The sequence below is a fragment of the Phalangium opilio genome, unplaced genomic scaffold (assembly GCF_054372755.1).
Source record: "Phalangium opilio isolate 3A_F unplaced genomic scaffold, DU_Popi_V2 ptg000009l_1, whole genome shotgun sequence".
NCBI lineage: Eukaryota > Metazoa > Arthropoda > Arachnida > Opiliones > Phalangiidae > Phalangium > Phalangium opilio.
The window spans coordinates 14,949,565-14,974,371 of record NW_028324146.1 but is presented as its reverse complement, the minus strand read 5'-3'; the positions used below and the strand labels follow the sequence as shown (position 1 = coordinate 14,974,371).

The 24,807-nt window shown below is 39.7% G+C and overlaps 2 protein-coding genes across 2 annotated transcripts; both read right to left on the bottom strand.

Moving 5' to 3' along the window:
* Window positions 1-12,705: 12,705 nt before the first annotated feature.
* Window positions 12,706-13,860, bottom strand: LOC149716474 (uncharacterized). The gene has a single exon (XM_089844865.1). The coding sequence runs from the start codon at window positions 13,858-13,860 to the stop codon at window positions 12,706-12,708; it is 1,155 nt and encodes a 384-aa protein (XP_089700991.1).
* Window positions 13,861-13,934: 74 nt separating this feature from the next.
* LOC149716473 (uncharacterized) lies at window positions 13,935-18,187 on the bottom strand. Its single transcript, XM_089844864.1, has 2 exons — window positions 14,037-18,187; window positions 13,935-13,956 (listed from the first exon to the last, which is right to left on the bottom strand). The coding sequence occupies exons 1-2, from the start codon at window positions 18,185-18,187 to the stop codon at window positions 13,935-13,937; spliced, it is 4,173 nt and encodes a 1,390-aa protein (XP_089700990.1).
* Between the last annotated feature and the right edge of the window lie 6,620 nt (window positions 18,188-24,807).

Genomic DNA, 24,807 nt, shown 5'->3' with positions numbered 1-24,807 from the left:
ACTTCGTCTGTCTTTTCTATGACTGTCTCTGTCTTTTTATTCATTGGCGTCAAGTGGTTTCTTCCCTACTTAGAAAAATTATAATACTCTTCGTTACTTAAAAATTTGATAATTCAACTCTTCGCTTCTTAAAAAATTGATAATACATATTGAGAGATTAACTATTGCTACATTGAACTATACTTTGATGGAGAGAGGTTTTGAGAGATTAACTATTGTTCCTTTGAACTACTTAAAAGATGATAATACAATTTGATAGAGAGATATGATCACACATGCTTCATAATTTATAATATTATAATATTAATTATAACAAGAGTAATTTTATAGGAATAACGTATATAAAGAATTGATTTAATATAATATCTTAACACTTCATATTTTTAATCGTGACACTCCCTCCCCCTCGAAACCGAACGTCCGCGTGAGGTCAACCAAACAGAAAGGACGCGGACACCAGGAGCGCGTCGCGACAGTGAACCTAAGATGTTGAGGAGTGCGGGATCACTCGGCCGGTGGCGGGGTCGCGTGGCCGAAGTGAGCGCGTATGAAGGCTATCAGGGTACGAGGGAAAGGAAGCCGGGGCCGCAGGGAGAGGGTCCAGGGAGGCAGTGTCGGGGGCGAGGCGGGGAACGTAACGCTTTAGTTGCGTAATCTTGTGAGTCCCTTTCAATAGCTTGTTGGTATTAGGCTTCGCCAATCGATACGTCAGAGGCGACAATTTTTCCGCTATTACATATGGACCAGCCCATTTTTGTCCCAATTTATCCATGAAATGAGAGTCGGAGGAAGACTGGAGGTGGGTTCTTTGCCAGACGCAATCTCCAACTTGAAATTCTGCATTCTGCCGGTGCTTGTCATAATATACTTTTTGTCGCCTCTGAGCCGTCATTATTTTCGCGCGAGCCGCTGCGTGCGATTCGCGAATGGTATTGCATAAGCGTAAGGCATGAACTTTCTGTGCGGCTGTTGAAAAATATTCTGGAAGGTCCAGATCGTCAGGTATGGGGTAGTGAGGAGGTCTCAACTCCCTTCCGTAATTGAGAAATGCTGGGGTGTAACCCGTGGTTTCTTGAACGGCTGTGTTCATGGCGAAAGCCAGCTGTTGGAGTCCAAGATCCCAATCTTGATGGGTATCTTTAATGTACATTGCCAACATTGTACCCAACGTCTGATTCATCCTTTCAACAGGATTACCTTGAGGAGAGTATATGGAGGTCAAGCGGTGTTTTACCCCAAACTGTTCGAAGGCAGTTTGCATAATTTTGGAAACGAAGACACTTCCATTGTCTGATATAACACGCGATGGCACTCCATATCGGGTAAATACCTCGTCCACTAGCGTGTTGGCTATGATAGGAGCGGTAGCACGTTTGAGGGGAAATAGTTCCACATATTTAGAAAACGTGTCGGTTACAACTAAAATCTGTGTGTGGCCTCTTTTACTTGGAGGAAAGGGACCTTTTAAGTCGACCGATATAACCGACCATAGTTCTACGATGGCTGAAGCTTTCATTAGACCCGCTGGTTTTTGGCGTTTTAGTTTTTAGTTGTTAGTTTTAAAGGTGCCAAAATGTCCTGAAGTCTTATTGTCATGGCAGCAATACAAAACACGAGACCGAAGGGATTTCGGGACCCATACACGATATCCGACAAAACCTTTATTTTTGTATTTGTGAACAAATTTACACACTAGACCGTTTTCCATTGCGCACTGAGCTACAGTTTTAACAAAGGCAGGGGGGACTTTGATAGAGGGGTCTAAAAGAAACTTTTTCACAGCGTTAAGTTCCTCATCTTCATTTTGTTTTGAAATCAGGGTGTCGAGATCTAAACTAACCGCAAAGGCGGTCTGTGGTTGAGTGACGGTCGCAGCGGACAAATGTTCTTCTGCCCGTGTGGGGGCTAGAAGACTAGGCTTTTTGCGGGTAGCTAAAGGTATGCGGCTCAAGGCGTCCGCTACAAGGTTAGCTCGGCCTGGAACATAGTTTATTTGGAAAGGTTCGAAAGCCTGAAGTCGTAGCATCCATCGTGTTAATTTACCAGTGGGATCTTTAGCCCTATGTAACCATTCCAAACTTTTATGATCGCAGAATACCGCAAAACTAGATCCCTGTAGATACGGGCGGAATTGTTCAATGGTTTCTACGATAGCCAAACATTCTCTCTCCGAGGTGGAATACTTTCTTTCTAAATTACCCAAGGAACGACTGAAATATTGTATGACCCGTTCTTCCCCATTGATCTTTTGGCTGAGAACACCACCGATGCCAACGTCGGACGCGTCCGTCCTAACTAGGAAAGGGTAGTTAAAATCGGGTGTACTAATTTTTCGAAGGTGGTCTTATGTGTCGTCAACACAGTACAAAATCCAACAATTTCATCATAGTTCTCAAACCAAGCTAATTTTTTAAAGAGCCTAGTTATTCTAATGCTAGCTAAAATCGTCAAGAAAACATTAACGATTGTCAATATTTATATTTGATTTACGCTATGTCGTTTCACAAGTACAGCTCTCTGTTGTCATCTTCGCAGGAAGTCATAACGTGTTAAGGCCCGTTTTCAATCAAGCTTTTTTGATCAAAATTGCAAGCTTTTGCTTGAAAAATCACAGCAAAACGCAAAAGCAAAATATTTAGCCGTTTTCAAACGCGCTTGGGTTGAAGCTTTAAGCTTTCATAGGCGCCGCTTTTGCTTGAAAGTTTGTTCAAGCAGATATCTATCCCGGGTAGATATTTGCATTAACTTTTTGCTTTGCTGCACGATGGAGGTATATAATCTCTTGACGTCACAGTTTAGTGTCCAATAGAAGTTCTCTATTTTTCATGCCTCTTAGTGTGTGTTGACCGTTCGACTCTGAGATTTTAATGTTATATTTTACATTGAATAACTCGTAACAATTATGTTGTTATTGAAATTGGCAAAAAAATAATAATAAAAGTAATGCTATGGGTAGAAAGATAGGCAGCTAAAAAGGTAGTGCCGTTAAAAATTGGTGAGACATAAAGCAAACTTATGGAACCAAGCTTAACATACGCCGTATTTTCGAGGCGACCGCCATGTTTATTTATAGTTTTAGGGGCGAAAAGGTTTTGGTACCCGCCCACTATCACGTGATATTGGTAACCGCACGCTTTAAAAGCCTTGCGCGACCACTTTGAAAACGGTTAGTAGTTTTGCAGTTTGCTTTTTTCTCAAGCGGTAGCGCGCTGATTGAAAATAACGCTTTTTTGCCACCTCAATCGTAAGTAAAAAGCGTAAACATTTTGCTTGAATGAAAACGAGCCTTTACTATCCAGAAAAATATTTAATTGTTATTCATCTTTGATATGGGAGCCCATTTAGTTGACAAGGACATTACAATGGTGACTGAGATGCACAAGTGCTGCCTAACCTGAAATCCTAATATTATTTTCTATCAACCTTGAATGTTGGTTCCAGAGCTGAATGGAAACGAATGAAGGAAAGGAAAAGATTGATAAGAAATAAAATAATCGACTTGACACGGCTTCGATTTCTACTTCCTTAATGACTCGGAAGTAAGAAAAGAAGGATGTGGATTTGTGAGGAGAGACCCCGTTATCGTGGAAACGACTACCGTTTCCAGGCAACCCCAGGCAATGGGCTCCGTACCATAAGACCATAGCAGGAGCAAGAGGAGACAGAGAATAAGATAGAAGACGTAAGTTCTCATGGGACCAGTTAACCTTCTTTCTCTAAATACGATTGACCTTACGGATGGCGTTTTTTTTCGCTGTAGGTCTAGTCCGTGTGCCTATCATGAGCAAAATCGAGTTTCATAGACCAAAGTAGTGTTGAAGATCAGGATGAATATTCTCAACATCGAAATGTCAGCCTCAATCCTAGTTCAAAATTTTTATGTTGATCATTACAGTATCACATTACGAAATTATTCGCATTTTACGAGTTTTGAATTGGAACACTTTTTCCTAATAAAAGAGTGATTTACCAACTTAACTTGTTAACACGTACAAGCATAGGTCCCCTTGGTTTTCAACCAGCACGAACCCTTCCCAAAACAATGCAAAATTTAATGATAAAGTATTTTGGGAAAATGGAATTTTGGTGAAAAAAACGAAGATAAGTATTTTTTTTAAAGCATAGATGTTTTATAATCATGTCATTAGACTGAAAACGTTTAATATCTGGACTTAGGTCATTTCATTTTCTTCTCTTATCGTTTACTTTTTCTAGTCTTTGACCACTAAGACAGTTTTTATTAATTGTTTTTGATGCAACTTTGAAAAAGCACACCTTGAGTAGTTAGTTGTCAATTTAAAAGTATTCCGAAAGGTAACTTCGTTGCAGTTTCTAAGTTAATCGATGTGCAGGACCACCAAGGACCACCAAGATTAATCAAATTCAGCCTAATTAACCAAACCTAACCGAACCCAACTCAAATACAGGAGAAATTACATTTCGGACAATAATACTTGGTTTATTTTCGTTCCTGGTCTCACCCCGAACATAAATCATGGTCAAAGGGAAGAACATTGATTTGAAGTCAAACATTTTGCATTCGGATCGATAGTATTATAAAGCTTAGTTCCCACTTGACCGAAAACACGACGGAAACACTGCGTAAGCATACCTCTGCGGTAAAACATCTTCCGCAGAAGGCGACCGAAACAGCTTTCTGTCGGATAGAATTGGTGTTCTATTTTTGACGCAGAGGCCGACGTAAAATTACTTTCATAACCAATCAAAATTCGTTTCGGGATGAAGCTTCTGTTGACGTCATAGTAGGGGAGTTTTTTATCGCCGCTTTGAGTTTTTTTCAACTTGCCAGTCGCCATTGCCTCATTAGCATGTTTTGAACTTTTTAGTCTGAATTCTCTAATCGGATTTGATCGCGAGTCGCTATTGCCGTGTTTGAAATTTGAATCTCTCTGACCTTCATTTGGTCCCTAATTAAGATATTATCAAGGGAAAATCAAAGGCCAAGGCTTAAGTTCTTCTGGACCCGAGTCCCAATTCCAACTCGTGCCACGTGACTTTTTGGTCTGAATTTGGTCCTATGTGTGAACCGAACTAAAATCTTGCCGTCGAAGGCCTGCGTAAAACTCAATTTTTGACGCGGCGCTAAAGTTTTCGGTCGTCATTTTCGCTCAACTGGGAACGTAGCTTAACGGTAGAGACGGTTAGTTTTTCGTAATATAGGAAATCAACAACGAAAGCTACAGAAAATATTAATCAAAGTGTTCACAAGCAAAGAGAAAGCGATAATACACCGTAGGCCAAGATAAATACGATTAAACTTGGCGTTCTTTCTCGTCTTATGTGAAGAGATATTAACGTTTCAGCCTGAATTGAAAGACAAATTCACAATTTAATGAATAATAAAAGATATTTTAATAGAACTAAGAGTCATGACTGCTATAAGATCGCCTTGATTATAGGTCTGATCGGCCAATAGCTTCCATTCTTCAGTGTATGTTTCCTTTTGTACTGTTAGAGATAACATATCTTTAGCAATCTTGCAGGTTAATTAAGAATATTGTTAAAGTGAAACGAAAGGATAGTATTTATAGGCCAATTGAAATGTCAATGGAACTCTTAATAACCCTCGCATTCATTTTTTGAATTTTAACGCCTATGTCATCAATAAATAGTAATAGTTGCAGATCCAGGTAATTAACTTGTTAGATAGTCCTCATCACGAATCGGGGAGGTTATCATTTGGTTTCGCAACTTGTTTCACCTTAAAATAATTTTCAATTTCAATTAATGGATCATCAATTGAAGCCACAGTCATTTTACTGACCATTAACGTATTTATCTTCCGTTTGGGAATTGCCACCACCTGTTTGTAATTACGGTAAAAACTATTTCAATACTTTGTACTCCTTATGATTAAACACAACAAATTTAGTACTAATCATATAAATTGTTTGAGAGCAAAATCGGCAAAAAAGGTTTTCATATGGGGTTGCGAAATGTTAGCGTTTTCGCCTCGCAGTAAAAGTGTCTTTGGTATCCGTCCGCGTAGAATTTGCAAGTTTATCTCCCAATTGTTTGAAGGAGTTTTTTCCCGTGGTTTTCCTATCCATTATACTTTGCTGAGGATAATGGTATTAGTTAATGTAATGCGTAGTCGGTAAGTGGTAGCATAGGAGCTAGCCACCACACAGCTACGCATTCAAATGGTGACCAAGTAAATGAAAGCTCTCTTGGTGTTATGAACACCGAATAATTTGTTAAATGAAGGCTAACGGTTGGTTACCCATATGAATTTTAGCGGAGCAGGACAATTTGGTCTCGCCGAATTGGTCTCGCCATTTTGGTCTCGCCGAATTGGTCTCGCCATTTTGGTCTCGCCGATTTGGTCGCGGGACTAATTGGTCTCACCGATTTGGTCTCGGTACTATTTGGTCTCGGGACTATTTGGTCTCGGGACTATTTGGTCTCGTGATTATTTGGTCTCGGGACTATTTGGTCTCGTGATTATTTGGTCTCGGGACTATTTGGTCTCGGGACTATTTGGTATCGTGATTATTTGGTCTCGGGACTCTTTGGTCTCGTGATTATTTGGTTACCTAATTAGTTGCCTCCTTTTCCAAAGCAATGGTCCCAATAATTCGGTGCCACCTTTTCCAAAATTTTCTCCTATTAATTAGTTGCCACCTTTTCCTAAATATTCTCCTATTAATTAGCTGTCACCTTTTTGCAAAATATTCTCCTATTAATTAGCTGCCACCTTTTCCAAAACATTCTCCTACTAATTAGCTGTCACCTTTTTGCAAAATATTCTCATAATAGTTAGCTGCCACCTTTTCCAAAACATTCTCCTATTAATTAGCTGCCACCTTTTCCAAAATATTCTCCTATTAATTAGCTGCCACCTTTTCCAAAATATTCTCCTATTAATTAGCTGCCACCTTTTCCAAAACATTCTCCTACTAATTTGCTGCCACCTTTTCCAAAACATTCTCCTACTAATTAGCTGTCACCTTTTTGCAAAATATTCTCCTAATAGTTAGCTGCCACCTTTTCCAAAATATTCTCCTATTAATTATCTGACACCTTTTCCAAAATATTCTCCTAATAGTTAGCTGCCACCTTTTCCAAAATATTCTCCTATTAATTATCTGACACCTTTTCCAAAATATTTCTATTATTGCTAATTAATTGTTCGTGGTAAGAGGCGGGCTTTTAATACTAATATAAATAATCTTCTTACCTCCAAACAAGGTTGGGTTGGGTTAGGTCCCGAGACCCATTTGTCCCGAGAAACAATTGTCCCGAGAAACAATTGTCCCGAGACACAATTGTCCCGAGACCCATTTGTCCCGAGACCCATTTGTCCCGAGACCCATTTGTCCCGAGACCCAATTGTCCCGAGACCCAATTGTCCCGAGACCCAATTGTCCCGAGACCCAATTGTCCCGAGACCCAATTGTCCCGAGACCCAATTGTCCCGAGACCCAATTGTGCCGAGACCCATTTGTCCCGAGACCCAATTGTTCCGATACTCGTTTGTCCCGAGACCCATTTGTCCCGAGACCCATTTGTCCCGAGACCCATTTGTCCCGAGACCCAATTGTCCCGAGACCCATTTGTCCCGAGACCAAAACGGCGAGACCAAAACGGCGAGACCAAATCGGCGAGACCAAATCGGCGAGACCAAATCGGCGAGACCAAGGGTACGTTCAGTAACCCTCTTTGATGACAGCGCTTACTAAGCGATGTGAGATTTTTCCTACTGTACGCTTTTTCGCGTTTCCGGTTTTGACGTCATGATGCTCAGCGCTTGCCCATCAAAAAAACCAACTAATCGATATGGTTTTTTTGATGGCGTGACGTAGCGTTTGACTGATGAACACTTGACAGACGAAAAGTTGGCGCGGGATTTGAAAATTAAATTCCAATAATGTTATTCCTACAGTAATTGTATTAGTTTTCATTACAAAACTACTTCTAACATTCAAATAGACATAATTTTCTTAAACAATTTCATTATTTGTAAGCTCGTTTATACTTAAAAAGAGCCATTTGTGCTTCGTAACGTTTTGAGGCCCAGTAAGACCTTTCCCCAACTCCATTTTCTAAACCAGCGCTAACTTTAAAGTGTCACTTTTACGTTCAACAGCCTTTTACGTCACTGTGACGTCTCGAGCCCATCAACCACACATCAAGAAAACAGCGATTTCCTTGAGATTTTCGTTACTGAACGTACCCCAGATTGTCGCGTACCGGAATTTTAGAGTCATTTGTTTTCGATTTTTGCATTTTTATCAGCAATAACACGAGTTCATAAGATAAGTTCCATAAGTTTTTCACTGGTTACGAAGAACTTGTCTTGAACACCTAGTGAGGCGCTGAGAAAGGCTTAGTAGAGACTAAGTTGGAAAAGGGACTGCAAAGCCGAGTGCAGTCAATTATTGCGTCGTTCTCGAACTAGCTCTCAGTAAGTCTCTAGCTTTACGAAGCATTGGTTGTGTCATACCAGAAGTGAGATGAGACTAGAAGTACTGAGCTAACCAAATTCTTCACTTGGCGAAAGTGAACACTAACGGTTGGCCCTCTGGTTTCTGAATTTTCCCTCCATAACAGGAGACGCTCGTGGCGGTAGACGGCCGAACTGGATTCAAGCACCCGTGTCCGTGTTCCGCGGCTTTAGGTTCAGAGAAAGGGTAGGAAATGCTTTTGAAACTCGACCAAATTTTTATTCTCTAGTGTAGGCGCGATGGAAGCGGCATAAAATTCTCAAATTTGTTCACTAGTGCCAGTATCTACTACCAATGCTAAAGCTCTTTACTTCTAGTCTCATCTTACTCCTGGTCATACTTATGAATCACATCTTATAAACTTAACATTTTAGCTTGAATTTTTGCTTAAAATCGTATCGCTTAACCTCTTCCTGTTCCGATGATATTTCTTCTGTGTCACATGCATCTTCTTGAGCAGGGTGTTCAATTGTTTTTCACTCACTTCGATGGCTTTATGCTTCAATCCTTGACGTGACAATTTCGATTATACAAACAAAAGTAGCTATTATCCATCAAAAACTAGTCCTCCAAAAATGAAGTTAAGGTCAGAAAACACAATGTAACTGATTGAATCTTGCCGCGCGTGTTCTTTGGATGTATTCTGACCAGCCAATTCTAAATCGTTAGCTTCCCACCTCGATAAGAGACCGGAGCTCATGAAAATAGTTAACCTATATAGAAAAAGTTAACTTATTATAATGAACGTGAAAATATGAAAGAATCGCATAATGTCACAAACCAAAGATTAAAGACGGTTTTGCATGGAAATTCCTTTTGAAAAACGATGCATATTGGATCAAGGAATAAGTAAGTTCGTGCGAAATGGAACATGGCCAAAGAGAAACTTGATTTTAGGACAATGGCTTGTATTTCGATTTTAGGTCCAACTACGGTGATTTTATTTTTCAGAGTATCTGAAAATGATTCCTTATTGTACGGATGTCCTTCAAAAGGATTATTTCTCAAGTTATCGGCTAAAATCTTCATGTGTCCACTACGTGACACCTACAATTTGAAATATTGGTATCTTTAAAATCTCTGTGACTGTCTGCACGAATATGCGTGCAACCAGAAGTGAGATGAGACTAAAAGTGAAGGGCTCTAGCATTAGTAATAGATCCTGGCACTAGTGAACAAATTTGAGGATTTTTTTATGCCGCTTGGTCGAGTTCCAAAAACATTTCCTAGCCCCCTTCCCCTCAACGTAAAGCCGAGGAACACGGACGAAGCGTGTGCTTGAATCTAGTTCGGCCCCCGTTTACCGCCACGAGCGTCTCACGTTTTGGAGGGGAAATTCTGAAACCGCTACCAGAGGGCCAACCGTTCGTGTGTTATGAAGAATATTCACTTTCGCCAAGTGAAGAATTAGGTTAGCTCAGTACTTCTAGTCTCATTTCACTTCTGGTGCAACAAAAACCAACCAGTAAGTACAAATAGTACGAGCTTCCTCTTCGAGCTCTGACTTTAAACTGACGTTTTTCAATTGCTTCAACCATGTCTTTCAGGTTATCGATTGGTTTTGAGGATGGCAAAATACTTGTCGATGAAGTGATCATGCACTCGTAGATTTTCGCTGTACAACCGCTCAAAATGATAAAAGTAGTGAGAACAATCAAGTTGAATGCCCTTCGTGTAAGGACCTTCGTTGCAACATCTGTGTGGATGGATTTCATTTAGATCATATGGCGCAACGAATTTCCAAAGAGTGCAACAAACCTTGTCTTAGTAATATCATCATTAGGTTACTCAACTCAAAGTCACAGGGTACAAACAAAGAACAACGGTCAAGAATTTGAATTACTAAAATTACCAAGGTCAAGAAAGCAACTATGCCTATCCAAATCTGTGGAAAGAGATTCAAAATAACCTTTAATAAGGTGGTTAGAGACATGTATTGTAATAACAATAATAATAATAATAAATACTTATAGTCACCATAGACACCGCTCTTTTCAACCCTTTTTCTCTGACATTCGTCAGGTTCGGGTGGTAAGGAAGTTTTACGGAGACTTCGGCCTTTTCAGCGTCGGTGGTAAAACCATTATGCCAACCTCGGTGGTATACTTTTAATAATAATTCGAGTATTTGTAGCGTAAAAGGAGGTAGATCCGGACGACCCGGGATGGGACCTAACATGGCGGAATAAATGAGGGTACAGACGGTTTTGAAGCCAGTCTTCACGCTATCGTCTCGTTCCATAGTTTAAATAGTCTTGAGAAAAACTGTTATTTTAATTTAAACTAAGAAGCTATTTATACTAGTCAGATGTGTGCGGAGTAGAAACTTGAGTCTGATAAGTAAATAAGATACGAGAAGATGATTTATCACAAATTTTTATTTTAAATCGGAAAATACATCATTTATAGGTTGATTTGTTTTAACCATTGCGTAATTCTATACGCTCTTAAGAGACAGCAATTGGTGTTATTATAATGGTAATCACATTTCAATTCTGGAGGTTTGGGGAGTGTACCTAATTTTGGGCAACCTAGATCTTCTATATTTCGAACTGGTTTGCCTATGTGTTCGGTTAAAGTTAGGGACTTTTCAGTCCCCTTGGTGTAAAACGTATGATTCATAATGGATATCTCGCGCATTATATCATTGAGTAGAATGTAGTCGTACTTCCCTTCATACCACTCAATTGAGGTGATATGTTTCGTAATCCACGAGCATAATTGCCGGTCCTTTAGCGAAAGTTTTCTATATGGGAATGGAGGTGTGAACGTATACACCCCACTTTCTCCCGTTTCCATAACATAGTAACCGAGTTCTTTTATATAGTATCGACCATTGGCACGCAGGAAACTTATTTCCACGACGCATGATTTCTTCTTATCACTTTCGAATCTTTTTAAATAAAAACATTATTAAAACACGATTTTATCAGGAAATTTTAATTCAATACTCACTCCATGATATCAGGAGGAAATATTCTAATTGATGAAACCCCAGCAAACTCCGGTGTATCTTGTGATTGGAAAACGTACGGGCATCTCTTTTTTATACCCGCGGTCATATGCTTATCTTAAGAGCTCACATAATGGGGTTCCTTAAGATGGTTAAGTGTATATTAAGTTAATTTTAAGTATGAAATTATTTTCTTTTAATTTAGGCTTATAACTATGGTTAAATCAAACAACGCGATAAAACGTTCTATTCAAACATCGAACTTGAAATCAGGTGAAATTTCCGATGATCATAAAAACCCTCAAACGCGGGTTCCACTTCAATTCTTTCCTTTTACACGCGTCGTCCTAATGTATAACACCCTAATATAAATATGAAATCCCCGCTTTCTTATCTCCTCTATCATTTATTCTCTACCGTCGTGTGGTATATAAGAGATTATACCCAGAGATATCCCGACATCGAATTATCCCCCTCTACGATGGTAGCTATAAAAGTTGTAAGGCTTTCTCCTAACGCTATTCTGCCAACGTGGGGTTCTGCCGATTCAGCCGGTATGGACCTACACAGCCTGAAGAATATCCGCACCGGTAGGGTAACGAAATCCTTTGTTTAGAGTTCTTTTAGGGGAGAGCTGGTGTAAGTTATAATAACCGGACTGAAACAGTTACTATAACTGTTGGGATAATTAATAGCGGCCTTATATTAAGGAATTGCGAATAGATTTAAACGTAACAAAAATAACTGTTTAATTAAAATAGACAAATACAATAAGGGTTGGTTGGGCTTGGAAATTTCTGCTACGGCAGAGAGAGGTCTATTTGGTGGACCTTTCGAGTCGCTGGTAATGCGTTATCTGAGTTTTTATTTGTTGGTTGTTTTCTCTTTTTGAAGCTCGCTCTTTGGGCTGGTGAAAGAGGCCCATGCAGGTGTGGTCAAAGAGACTCTCTTCCACCAGCTTACGGAGGGGCTTTCCCGGGGTTTTTAACCCTTTGGTTCTCTTCGGAAAATATTTTCGGTTTTAAATTGTACAAAGAAAGCATGAATTTAGAGTTTTACACAGGAATATTGAATGAATTTTTAAAGGGAATTGAATTAGGTTAAACATGAATATTGGAAAAATTAACATGAACTTTGAAATACATAACAAGAAATTTTACAGAATTATAAATTAAATACAAAAACAAAATTATTTACACTCGCGTAATCAATTTTCTACACTCCCCCCGGTAATATATGACATAACGGTAGAGGTTAAATATTACCAAGGGTTTACGCGCTCCTACTAATCGTTAATTTCTAAATTGCACAGGTGCTGTATGGTGCGACTGATGCAATTTCCGTTTGTGGTTTTGACGAGACATGATCTTATTTTACCGTCCCGCCCTATTATCACTTCTTTTATTAAACCAAGGTTCCACATGTGCCTTGGCACTTTGTCTTCGTGGATTAATACCACGTCTCCGATTTTAAATACGGATTGATTTTTCGCGGTTTTCGCGTGGTGGGCGGAACGCAGTTCCATTAGGTAATCATGTCTCCATCGTTTCCAAATTTTTTCAATTAAATGCTCGCGATACTTTAATCTTTTGGTTATCTCAAGGCGTGTTTTTGGAATTGTTTGGTTTTTACAAGTTATTGGAGGTAATGACATTAATCTACGCCCCGTTAGAAATTCGGATGGCGAGAGTGGAGTGGGTTCATTTATATCGTTGTAAGAATAGGTAATGGGTCGTGAATTGATTAAAGCCTCGGTTTCGATTAGAATCGTTTCTAATTCGTGGTAGTTTAGGGAAGCTCTGCTTATGCATTTCTTGAGACAGGTTTTGGTGGACCGGACAAGCCGTTCCCACCAGCCCCCGTACCAAGCGGCACGTTCAATAATAAATTTCCACTGAATGGTTTGGTTTCCAAAAAATTCTTTTAATTTTGACTGGTTAAGGGTTTGCCAAATGGTTTTAAGGTCTGAATGAGCTTTTTTAAAGGTTTTTGCGTTGTCTGTGTAGACAACAGACGGCACCCCCCTCCTAGCTATTATTCGCCTGAAGCCCAAGAGAAAGTCCTCTGTGCTAAGCGAGGGTACGAGTTCAAGATGGATTGCGCGCGTTACCGCGCAGGTGGCTAAACAAATATAGGTTTTCTGCTCTTTATTATTAACTTTCGCTATCAATGGTCCTGCAAAATCAATCCCAAGAATTGAGAAGGGTAGGTACTCTTGAATTCGGTCCTTTGGTAAGGGAGCGGTTGGCATTTCACCCAACTTAGCTCGGAATCTTTTACAAGTGACGCAGTCTTTTACTGTGGTCTTGGCCAATTGCCTTACTGCTGGAATCCAGTAACGTTCCCTGACTTGGGCGACAGTATCATTTATCCCCCCGTGTAAAATTTGGGAATGGCTTCTGATAACAATGAGTTTTGCTAGCCTTTGGTTTTTGGTCATAATAACGGGGTATTTCAGCGTAGGATAATGATGACTCTTCTAGTCGTCCGCCAGCACAAATTAAACCTGATTCGTTAAGGATTGGTCGTAGGGAAGCTATTTTGGAATTGGTATTAATTTCTTGCCCCATTTTTAATGATCTCAATTCAGGTCCAAATTCATCTAACTGAACTGACTTAATCCAAATCTTTTCTGATTTTATTAATTCTTCCGCGTTTATTGGTCCTGTTTCTTTTCTCAAGCCTTTGGCGTTGTTTATAAAACGGAAGAGGTAGGCGGTGATGCGCAAAACTTTATTCAGGTTGTGGTGATTGTTTAGGTCAATTAAATTTTGGACGCCATATTTTTCATTTACTTTAACGGCTAAGGTAATTTTCCTCCTTTCCTTCTCTATGGACTCTACATCTATATCTGGTTGTGGGGATTTTGGCCAGTTTTCCTTCGGTTGTTTAAGCCAAGCTAGCCCTTGCCACCATAAACTACTGTTTTTCAAATCCCCTGCCTTTATCCCCCTGGTTGGTAAGTCTGCGGGGTTGCAAATTCCGGGGCAATGATACCAATTATCTTTTTTGTTAGTTTTTGTATTTTGGGTGACGCGATTTGAAACAAATGGTTTCCATTGGTTGGTGTTACCGGTTACCCAGGCTAGAGCGATCATGGAGTCAGTCCAATAGGTAATTGCAACTAACTTCTCTTTGAAAGTCTCTTTGACATTGTTTGTGAGCCGGGCGCCCAAAAGGCATCCCATCAACTCTAAACTTGGTAAACTGAGGTCTTTTAAAGGGGCTACGCGTGCTTTTGCGGTAACTAAGGCAACCCCAACTTGGTTATTTATGGTCCTGAACCTAACGTATACAAGTGTGGCGTAGGCTTTCATGCTGGAATCACAGAAACAATGAAGCTCTAATTCGGTTATTTCATCATTGGTTGTGTAGAAATAGTGCCTAACAATTTGAAGGTTTTCAATTAGGGGTAGTTCGTTGACCCAAGTTTCAAATATCTGCTTAGTTTCGTGGGGAAGCTCTTTATCCCAATCCTCCTTTGACTGCCATAAAATTTGTAAGAGCATTTTCGCCCTGATTGTGTATGCTGACAAAAGACCCAAGGGGTCAAAAATTTGAGCTACTAGGCTTAGGACTTGTCTTTTGGTAGCTTTTCCCGTTTTCCCGGCCTTTGCCAGTTTTGATAGGTCGAAGGTAAAATTGTCATTGTTTGGGTCCCACCTGACACCTAGCACTTTGGATTCTACTATCTCTGTCTCTTGTTCAAACAACTTATTTTTCTCTTCTTCATCATGGGAGGCCCACATTTTTCGCAATTCTAAAGAGTTTGTACACCATTTTCTCAATTTCATCCCAGCTCCTTTCACTAACTGAGAGGCGCCCATGGAAATTTCATACCCCTGTTGGACATTTTTACCCCCGGTTGTGAGGTCATCTACATAAATATCGTTATTTACTATTTGCCTGACTATATCTGGAATTTCTTTGGTTTGTTGGGCGTGGTATTTGATGGTGCATGCCAACAAAAAAGGACTGGAGGTAACCCCGAAGGGAACACGTGTCATTCTAAGGACGTCATACTGGCCAGGAATAATATTGCCTTTGTCATCCTCCTGAACCCACAGAAAACGAACGGAATCTTTATCTGAGGCGTGAAGAGCCACCTGCAGAAAAGCTTTTTCGATATCTGCTATGATAGCTACTTGATTGTATCTAAATCTTAACAATAGGCTTAGTAGGTCAGGGTTCAAGTTAGGCCCAGGGAGGAGGCAATCGTTAAGGGAAGGTTTGCCGTACGCGTGCGATGACGCATCAAATACCACACGTAGTTTTGTGGTTTTTACGTGGTCTCTTACCACCCCCTGGTGAGGAATGTAGTAGGTTCCTGCTATGGAAATTTTCGATTGCTCTATAGGAATCTTTTCTGCCACCCCCGTGTCCAACTGCTCTTGAATTACACCCTTGTATTTTTGATAGTAATCTGGGTCCTTTTGAAATCTTTTTTCTAAGCCTTGCATTCTTTTTAGGGCAACTTGGTAATTGTCCGGTAGGACGGATTTGCTAACTTGCCAGGGGAATTTGACGCTATAGCGTCCCTGTTCTGGGTCAAACTCTACATCTTCAAAGTATGTGGTTAAAGCCTTATCGTTTGGGTTTTCCTCGATCTCGGAACTATTTATGCCAAGGCTTTCTAATTCAAAGAAGGTTTTTAGCGTATCATTAACGCGCCTTTGTCCAAGGCTAACTAACATAGTGGCTACCGATTGGGTTGAATTTACAATATTGCTGTTTTTCTCGGGCCCGCTAAGACACCATCCCAATGTTGTTTCTAGAGCTACCGTTCTTGGTCCTAGCCTTTCGGTTTTTCCGCTAACAATAGCCCAGTAAAAATTCGCCCCAATTAATATATCTATTTCGGGGTTCTCTAGGTTGGAGATTTGGTCTGAATCATCAGCTAATTTGATACCTTTTGATTCTAATGCCTCGTCGATTTTTACGTCACTAGATTTAGTGAAGTCGTAGGTTAAAAACTTTTGCACTATGGCTATGATTTCTATGGTTTGACTAGGGTTTTCTCTATTCTGGAGCGTGACTTTAACCCTTTTAAGTTTTTCTTTGTGGGGATTACTGTTTCCAAAGCTAAAAACATCGAGGTCTTGATCCCCAACTATTGGTAGTTTCAACTTTTTTGCGAGTTCTTCTCTTATAAAGGAACCTTGACTCCCCCCATCTAGAAAACATTTAGCTAGGAGGTAATTTTGGGGTTGAACGGGGTTTTTGGCCACAGCCACCGCTCTTTGGAGCATAATATTTTCGGAAGGGGATTTTATTGGCGCCATTGCCATGGTAACTGATTCCGCCTGGTTATCAGGGTTACTATTTGGTTTTTTGTGTGCGGGATTTCCCTCGCACATGGCGAAATTGTGTCTTTTTGGACAATTTTTGCAGGTTCTAAATCGTGATCTACATTGTCTCGTATCGTGCCCAAAGCGAAGGCATAGGTAACACCTACCGCTCTCTCTAACTACGGTTCTCTTTTCTTCTAGGGTATGGTTTTCGCAATTAATGGTTTTGTGACCAGCGATTTTACAAAAGAGGCAGAAGCTATTTTCGGGTGCTGTGGTTGGGGCTATAACAGTAGCTAATTGGGAAGCTGACGCTCTAGGGCGGTTATTTTCAGCTCTAAATTTAAATTTTGGTTTCTCTTGGTAATTTTCTGATCTTACTACATTATTGGTTGCGCCTGCGCTTAGCATTTGAGACATTTCTCTGCATTCTATTTGTTCCCTGAGGAATTCTAACAATTCCTCGGCGTCCCAATCTGACCCAGGTTTTCTTTTTAAGCAACATTCTGTTCTTATATCATCGGGCAAACACCTTAGTAGGGCGGGGCTAATAAACGAGGCTTTGTCTTTCGTTTCGTAACCCAATCCCTTCAAACTTCTTATACTAATTTCACACGTGTCTAGGAGATGACGAAGTGATTTAAGGTCTTTGGAACTAAGGACGGGCTGTATGTTCATTAAATTTTGAATATGCGAATGCATCGCGAAATCTTTACAATCATATCTCTTTTTGAGAGTTATTACAGTCTCGTCGTAAGATGCATCAACTTCGTCATAACCTTTAACAGCCTGAAGGGCTTCGCCTTGTAAATAACCAACAAGATATATAAATTTTTCTACTTTCGTGAATCCTTGGTTTTCGATGACTGCGGTGAATCGGCTCCAGAAGCTGTTCCACTGGGAACGGTCTCCGGAAAACATTGGAATGTTGATTTGTGGTAATTTTGGGTGACTTTTTGGTGCTGGTCCTGGTGGGTTGATGCCGGTGACTACGGTCGATCCACTGTAGTTTGACGCCGTTGAGTTTGGTTGCGTCCCGTTGATTTGGTGTGCCCTTTGGAGGGCTCTCGTCGCCTTGAGTTTTATTGACGAGAGGTTTTCTCGAAGCGTGATGGCGTCGTCGGACTCCTTTTCCAGCGCGGTCTCATCGTCGATTAGGTCGAGAAGTTTGGCATCTGCTTGGATTAGGTCTTCTTCTTTTTGGTTTAAAATGGTGAGGGTGTCCTCTAGATCCTCTTCGTTGAGGGTGGTGTCGTTAAGCAGGTTTGCTAAGGCATCCATTTTTCTTTTGGCGGCATTTCGAGCGCTTTTTTGGGCAGCTCGAGCGAGTTTAAAGTCCTTGGTCGTTGGCTTGGTTGGTAATGCCGGTGGTGGTACCGTGTTATTGGCGGCATTTTGTGCAGTTTGGGTGGTCCTTTTGGTTTGGTTACCTTGGTTGGTTCCGGAAGGGTTCAAGGTATTGTCTATTGGGTCCGACATTTACGCGGTTACGAGTTTACCGTTTAAATCTAAGGTGTTAATAATCCCGGGTTTCGAAGCACCATGAAGAATATCCGCACCGGTAGGGTAACGAAATCCTTTGTTTAGAGTTCTTTTAGGGGAGAGCTGGTGTAAGTTATAATAACCGGACTGAAACAGTTACTATAACTGTTGGGATAATTAATAGCGGCCTTATATTAAGGAATTGCGAATAGATTTAAACGTAACAAAAATAACTGTTTAATTAAAATAGACAAATACAATAAGGGTTGGTTGGGCTTGGAAATTTCTGCTACGGCAGAGAGAGGTCTATTTGGTGGACCTTTCGAGTCGCTGGTAATGCGTTATCTGAGTTTTTATTTGTTGGTTGTTTTCTCTTTTTGAAGCTCGCTCTTTGGGCTGGTGAAAGAGGCCCATGCAGGTGTGGTCAAAGAGACTCTCTTCCACCAGCTTACGGAGGGGCTTTCCCGGGGTTTTTAACCCTTTGGTTCTCTTCGGAAAATATTTTCGGTTTTAAATTGTACAAAGAAAGCATGAATTTAGAGTTTTACACAGGAATATTGAATGAATTTTTAAAGGGAATTGAATTAGGTTAAACATGAATGTTGGAAAAATTAACATGAACTTTGAAATACATAACAAGAAATTTTACAGAATTATAAATTAAATACAAAAACAAAATTATTTACACTCGCGTAATCAATTTTCTACACAGCCCGAATAATCACACCATCCCGCCCTTTTCAACGAGACTTGTAAAAACCGACCTTCAAATTCAGGTACCTGAAAATTGATATGGTCGAATCGGTATGTTTAAATTTATATTATACTAGATACAGAGATTTTTAGATGTGTGTATTATAGCCGGTCGCTCTGGTTTGGCATTACACAACTCCATCTCTATTGGAGGGGGCGTCATTGACCGTGATTATACGGGCAATGTGGGGGTCGTGATGTTTAACCATTCGAGTGAAAACTTTGTTGTCGAGAAAGGTGACAGGATCGCCCAATTGATATGCGAGGTCATATTTAAACCAGTTTTGGTTCATTGCGAAGTGCATTACTCCTTATCGTGATACCCGCGAATTCCGGTAGTATTATTTGTTCTTACAGGCCATCGAAAAGACTCTTCGAGGGTGCGGCGGTTTCGGGTCCACCGGAAAATAATAAATATATATACCATATAAAATATATATCATTGTAATCTATCCATTAAAAATATGTTCCCTTTTTCCCAATTTTTATAAAACCTGTTTTCTCCTACACCGCACACAATTATTTTTGACGCAAAAAATGTCTAAGTCTTTTTGAGGTGAAAAACTTTCTAAGTCTTTTTGAGACTTGGACTTTTTCTATGGCACCCGAACCCCATATAAAAATCATTATGGACTTTTTGCTGTGTGGGGCTACTAAGTCATTGGGTACCCCATAGCACCCCATATGAAAATGGCACCCCATGATAGAGTCCCCCCCAATATATACTACTGACAAACGTTAGCAATTATATTGGCAAACGAAGTACAACGCTAGGGTCTTGTTTTAATTTAACTACCAAAGTATAACGAGAGGGTCTACAAAAAGAAGTGAGATCCTGTGAAAAACGTTGCCATTTTTGCCAAAGGTATCGTCTAATCGACGAACACTGTGCTAAACTTGGTTGAGGAAGATATTCACTCTGAAGTGCATCCCACAGAATACCGTACGATTCTCTGATAATCTGAGAAATGGTGGACCTTCCTACCCTCATTGTGAGCGACACAGTTTGCATGCTATCTCCTGTAGCCAAATATCTATTTTTAAAGTAAAGCATTAAAGTAACGAGCAAGAATAATGGAAATTTTTATTAAATATTATATACTGTATATATTTATTAGGGATGAAACCACAAATCTCTATTTGTACGTCTTCATCTTCTAATTATAATTATGGCAAGAACTAAATCATCCTCATCAGAACTCGAATCCATTTTTGAAAATACAGTTTCCTGCCAAGACGCGAAAATGTGAACCCTGAAACCGTCGCGTGGCGCAACGTACCTACCACCGACGTTGATTTCGTCTAAACCGAGGGGGCCGTCGCTTGTTCAAATCTCGTACACAAATCATCCAAATCAAGCAAATCAACCAAATCAACCAAATCACCACAAAATCAATGATATCGATTTCAAATCTACCAAATCATTCAAATAATCTAAATCAATGTAATCCATTTCAAACCAACGAAATCACCGCAAAATCAATTTCAAATCAACCAAATCATCCAAATCTTCAAATCCATTTCAAATAAACCAAATCTTCAAATCCGTTTCAAATAAACCAAATCTTCAAATCCGTTTCAAATAAACTAAATCTTCAAATCCGTTTTAAATAAACGAATCTTAGTTTCAATAAACATGGTAACCCTTTTCCAATTATGACGTCCCTTACCACTCCCGGGGTTAATGGGTTCGCGGCATGCAAAGATTCAGTGACGTGTCGTAAAAATATATTTGTCTCTGTATTTTTAACTTGCATACTTACATTGCTTTAGTCAGTTGAATTCATTTCATATACCAATTTTATGGGGTTTCGCAATATATTTATGTATATATGTATATATTGTGCGCGTTGGTGAGAGACATAGAACATGTGGGGACATCTATGTAGGCGTCTTATGTTTTTTTTCTGTTTTTTATGTTTTGGTTTTAGTTTGGGTTATAGAATATCAGAGTAGCGTCAACTCGTACTTTAAACGATTGATTAATTAACAAAAACAGTGTGATCATGTCTAATGAGCAAGAGGACAAAGACAATATCATGTTTCAGCAAAAATTTAAGGAATTGCCTCTTCAATTGCGGAAGTGTTTGGAATTAACTGAATGTTCGGACAAAAACTTCTTGAAATCCATAACAAACTTTTCCTTAGGCTTGCTAAACATGATGCAGAAATAGCGTATGGTCTTTTTGCGTGTGAACCTGGAAGTTTCGAGTTTTTGCCTGGCCATAACAGTCTTTTGCAATCTTTCATAAAGTTTTAAAACACCCGCTACATGCGAAAAGGAAAATGCGACCAAGTGAAGATAATAGTAGTCAAACTCTCGTCATGGATATTACTACTGAAAGTCATCCTAAAAAGCGAAAAACAACCGAGGTAGTGCCTTTATTCAGTGAAATAACCAAGCAAATGATTAAGAACATGAGTAATTGGTGTGCTCGAATCGCGAAAGAACCAAACTTGAAGAACCTTAAGGTAAACGAACAATTTACGCTTAGTATGGGAAAAATTCACAAAAGATGATATGTCTGCCGGGTGGGAAATCGATAACACTGTCAATGTATAATGGAAGTGCAGTTTTATCAAACTATACGAGACACGCAATGATATGTCAAAAATTGAAGACACCAGGCCCCGCGCATATTGGAAAGGATACGCACGAACCTATTGCAGAGTAATTACCTTAAACACTTATCTCGACAATTACAGCGTAACTAAATTTTAAATTTTACGGCAACCATGTGCTTCATTTAGCATTTAAAAAATCTTAATTACCAAATAGTACATTGGTTTAATTACAGGTTTTGCCGTTAGTAAATTGTCCTCAATGTGTATAAGCAATAAATATTACCGAAAATACTTTTGAATTCGTTTACTAATACTTCGATTTTTACATAATCTCTGGCTTGATGAAATACCTTCTCGCGCATCTAGCTCAAAATTTTACCCCAATAAATGGTCAAGAACCGAAAGAAATAATCGCAAGCTTCACGAGGCTGCCCAGGATTGTAAAACAATTCTTTCTTATCTTACCTCAAGTGATCAAGACCAAGTATTAAAGCTACTTCGGGAAAACAACTCCTTGAGAGAAGAAATGGATCGGTTGGACCTCCATTTAGGAGACACTTTAAATAGAAACAGTTCACTTCAAAGAGACAAGAATAGTGGAATTCAACCAATGTTACGAAGTCTATACGAAAATAGTGTTCAAAACTCCCAAAAAAAACACCAAGGCACTCGGATTCGGTCAAACATTTTGCAAAATTGGTTTTCATTTGGTATGGAAAGTTGTCTTATGAATTCTTGTCGACAAATTTGGGTTTAGCCTTGCCAAGCGTAAGACAGGTGGAAAGATATGTAGCATCCACAGACAAAGCTGAGGAGGGAAAAATTCGCTTAGATGGTTTAAAAAAACACCTTGAAAGGTTCGGGAAAAAGCCCTTTTTGGTTAACTTGTGTGAAGACGCGACTAAGTGTACCGCTAAGGTCTCATATGATTCCACTACAAACCAGTGTGTAGGATTTTTACCACCCTTAGACCATAATGGACTTCCACTTATACAACAGTTTCCTTTCGAAAGCTTCGACAAAGCGGAGTCTTTCATGCGGTCTAAAAAGAAGTCAGAGTTAGTTCACACAATTATGGTACAGAACCTTACTAGGGGCAGGAGTTCACAATAACCCGAAGTACGAAACTGGTTAAAAAGCCCGTAACAACAAAGTTTCGCCGTAAAGCTCAGCGGATTCATACACCGATTAACTCCCAAAGAAATAGTTACCCCATTTTTAGCGCTCACGCGCATTAACTTCCACACTTCCGGTTTGGCACTATTTTTATCTTGTGATTTTGAGAGCTCACGTCTGCTTCTGTCGGAACGGTGTAAATTAAGCCTTGGCTAAGAAATTGGCTTTTAGTCGGGGTTTCTAGTTTTCTACAAAACATTTAAACGATCGTCAATAATGTTTTGTTGTGATATTTGTGAGTGAGAATTCCGTGGTTAAATTAAAACGGTTTGGACAAATTTATTCGTAGTATCTTTAATATAAGAATTGCAACGTGTTTCTACGTCCACCATATCGCCATTTTTCTTTTCGATGGAGATCCCAGCCAACGAAAGTTTTGGAACGAAAACCAAGGAGCATAGATACCACTACGATATAGTGTAAGGTTGTATGTCCATAAACAGGCTAATACTTTCTATGCGCAACGACAGAATCTTGTTGTTCGCGATTTTTACCATAAGCTCTATGGCCAGTTTCATACTTCCCCCCGAAGGGGGGTTATTATTAACTCCTGCTAGGGGTAATCCTCCATACGCTATGCTGATATTTGGAACTGACAATAAATACACCAAGGGTACAATCCAAACTCGTTGGAAACATTTAATTGATTTGCTTAAATAAAGGAAAATATTTGTAATGGCCGTGGGCTCCGACGGTGACCCTAAGTATCTTTAAGCAATGAGCAATAGTTTAAAGGCTAACAGAATCTTAAAACAAGTCAACCATTTAATAAAGAATGCTTTTAACAATTCTGGACAACCTTTTAAAGAGGAGATGCTGTGTTTCCAGGATTCTATACAGTAGGAGCTAAATTTCGAACAATACTACTTCAACACAGTATCCTACTTCCAATGGGACGCTTAAAATGCACTAGAGGCCACTTGACAATTTTGCTTGAAACTGAATCAAAATTTGACCATAAATTGAGAGCAAGTGGTTTAAAATTGAAAGATCGACAAAATTTTCCGCTGCCCAGAGAATTTGTTCCAATTCTGTTGATGAAATTTTGAAAAAGGTCGTTGAATGTCTTGGAACAGCAGTTTATTTGCAAATGATGCAGTACAGAGTTGAGCCCTTCCTGGACAAAGAAATGCATCCCTCTGAGAGCATTCGAAAAGTCTGGTGCGCAGTTTATTTCTTTCGAGGATGGAAGCTATGGCTTTCACGACTAAAGGAGTATTCGGTTCAAGAAAACTTCATTTCTCGAAATCTTCATATATGTCTTAAAATTAATGCTCATTGCCTTCTAATGATGTCAATTTACTTGAAAAATTCAAACAAAAAAGAAGTCTTTTTGCCCACATTACTTGGAAGCCAACAATGCGAAGGATGTTTTCGAGCTTGTCGTAGCATGACGAGTGTTTTTTCAAACGTCATAAATTTTTCTGTTCAGGAGCTTGTGTATCGCTTGAGACGACTCGATATACAAATGGAACTCTCAACTAGCACGGAAAACGACACATTAAAATTTATTCGACACAAAAAGAAGGTTTGCACTGAAGAAAATAACATCAAGGAACTGCCGGACTTCGTAGATTTGTCAATGATAATTTCCGAAAGTCAAGTTCAGGCGTTAGACAGTGTTGGTATTAACGTAAACTCAGACGAGCTTATCTTATTTATTTAACAAGGCTCGAGGGATACGGTCGTGAAGCCACCAGGGCTTGGGTACGACCCCCCTCCATGACACAAGGGGCAAGAGTCAATACGGGAGTAGGTACAATATTACAAACAGAACACGTACAAAGGAACTAACAAAAATAGAATAATAAATTGATAAAAACAAAGCATAGCAAAAATAAAAACAAATCATAGCAAAAACAAAAACAAATCATAGCAAAGATAAAAACAAATCGGAGCAAAAGTAAAAACAAGTCATAGAAAAAATAACGACAGATCATAACAAGAACAAAAATAAATCATAGCTAAAATAAACACACATAAAAAACCCCAGGGTAACCACGGGCGCGAGACTTAAGGGACCGAGGAGAGCCAGGACGATACAGCGGACCGAAACGACTTGCGTCCAGCGGAATCGAGGAGGGCGGGAGGCAGTGCGTTCCAATCGGTCACAACGCGGGACG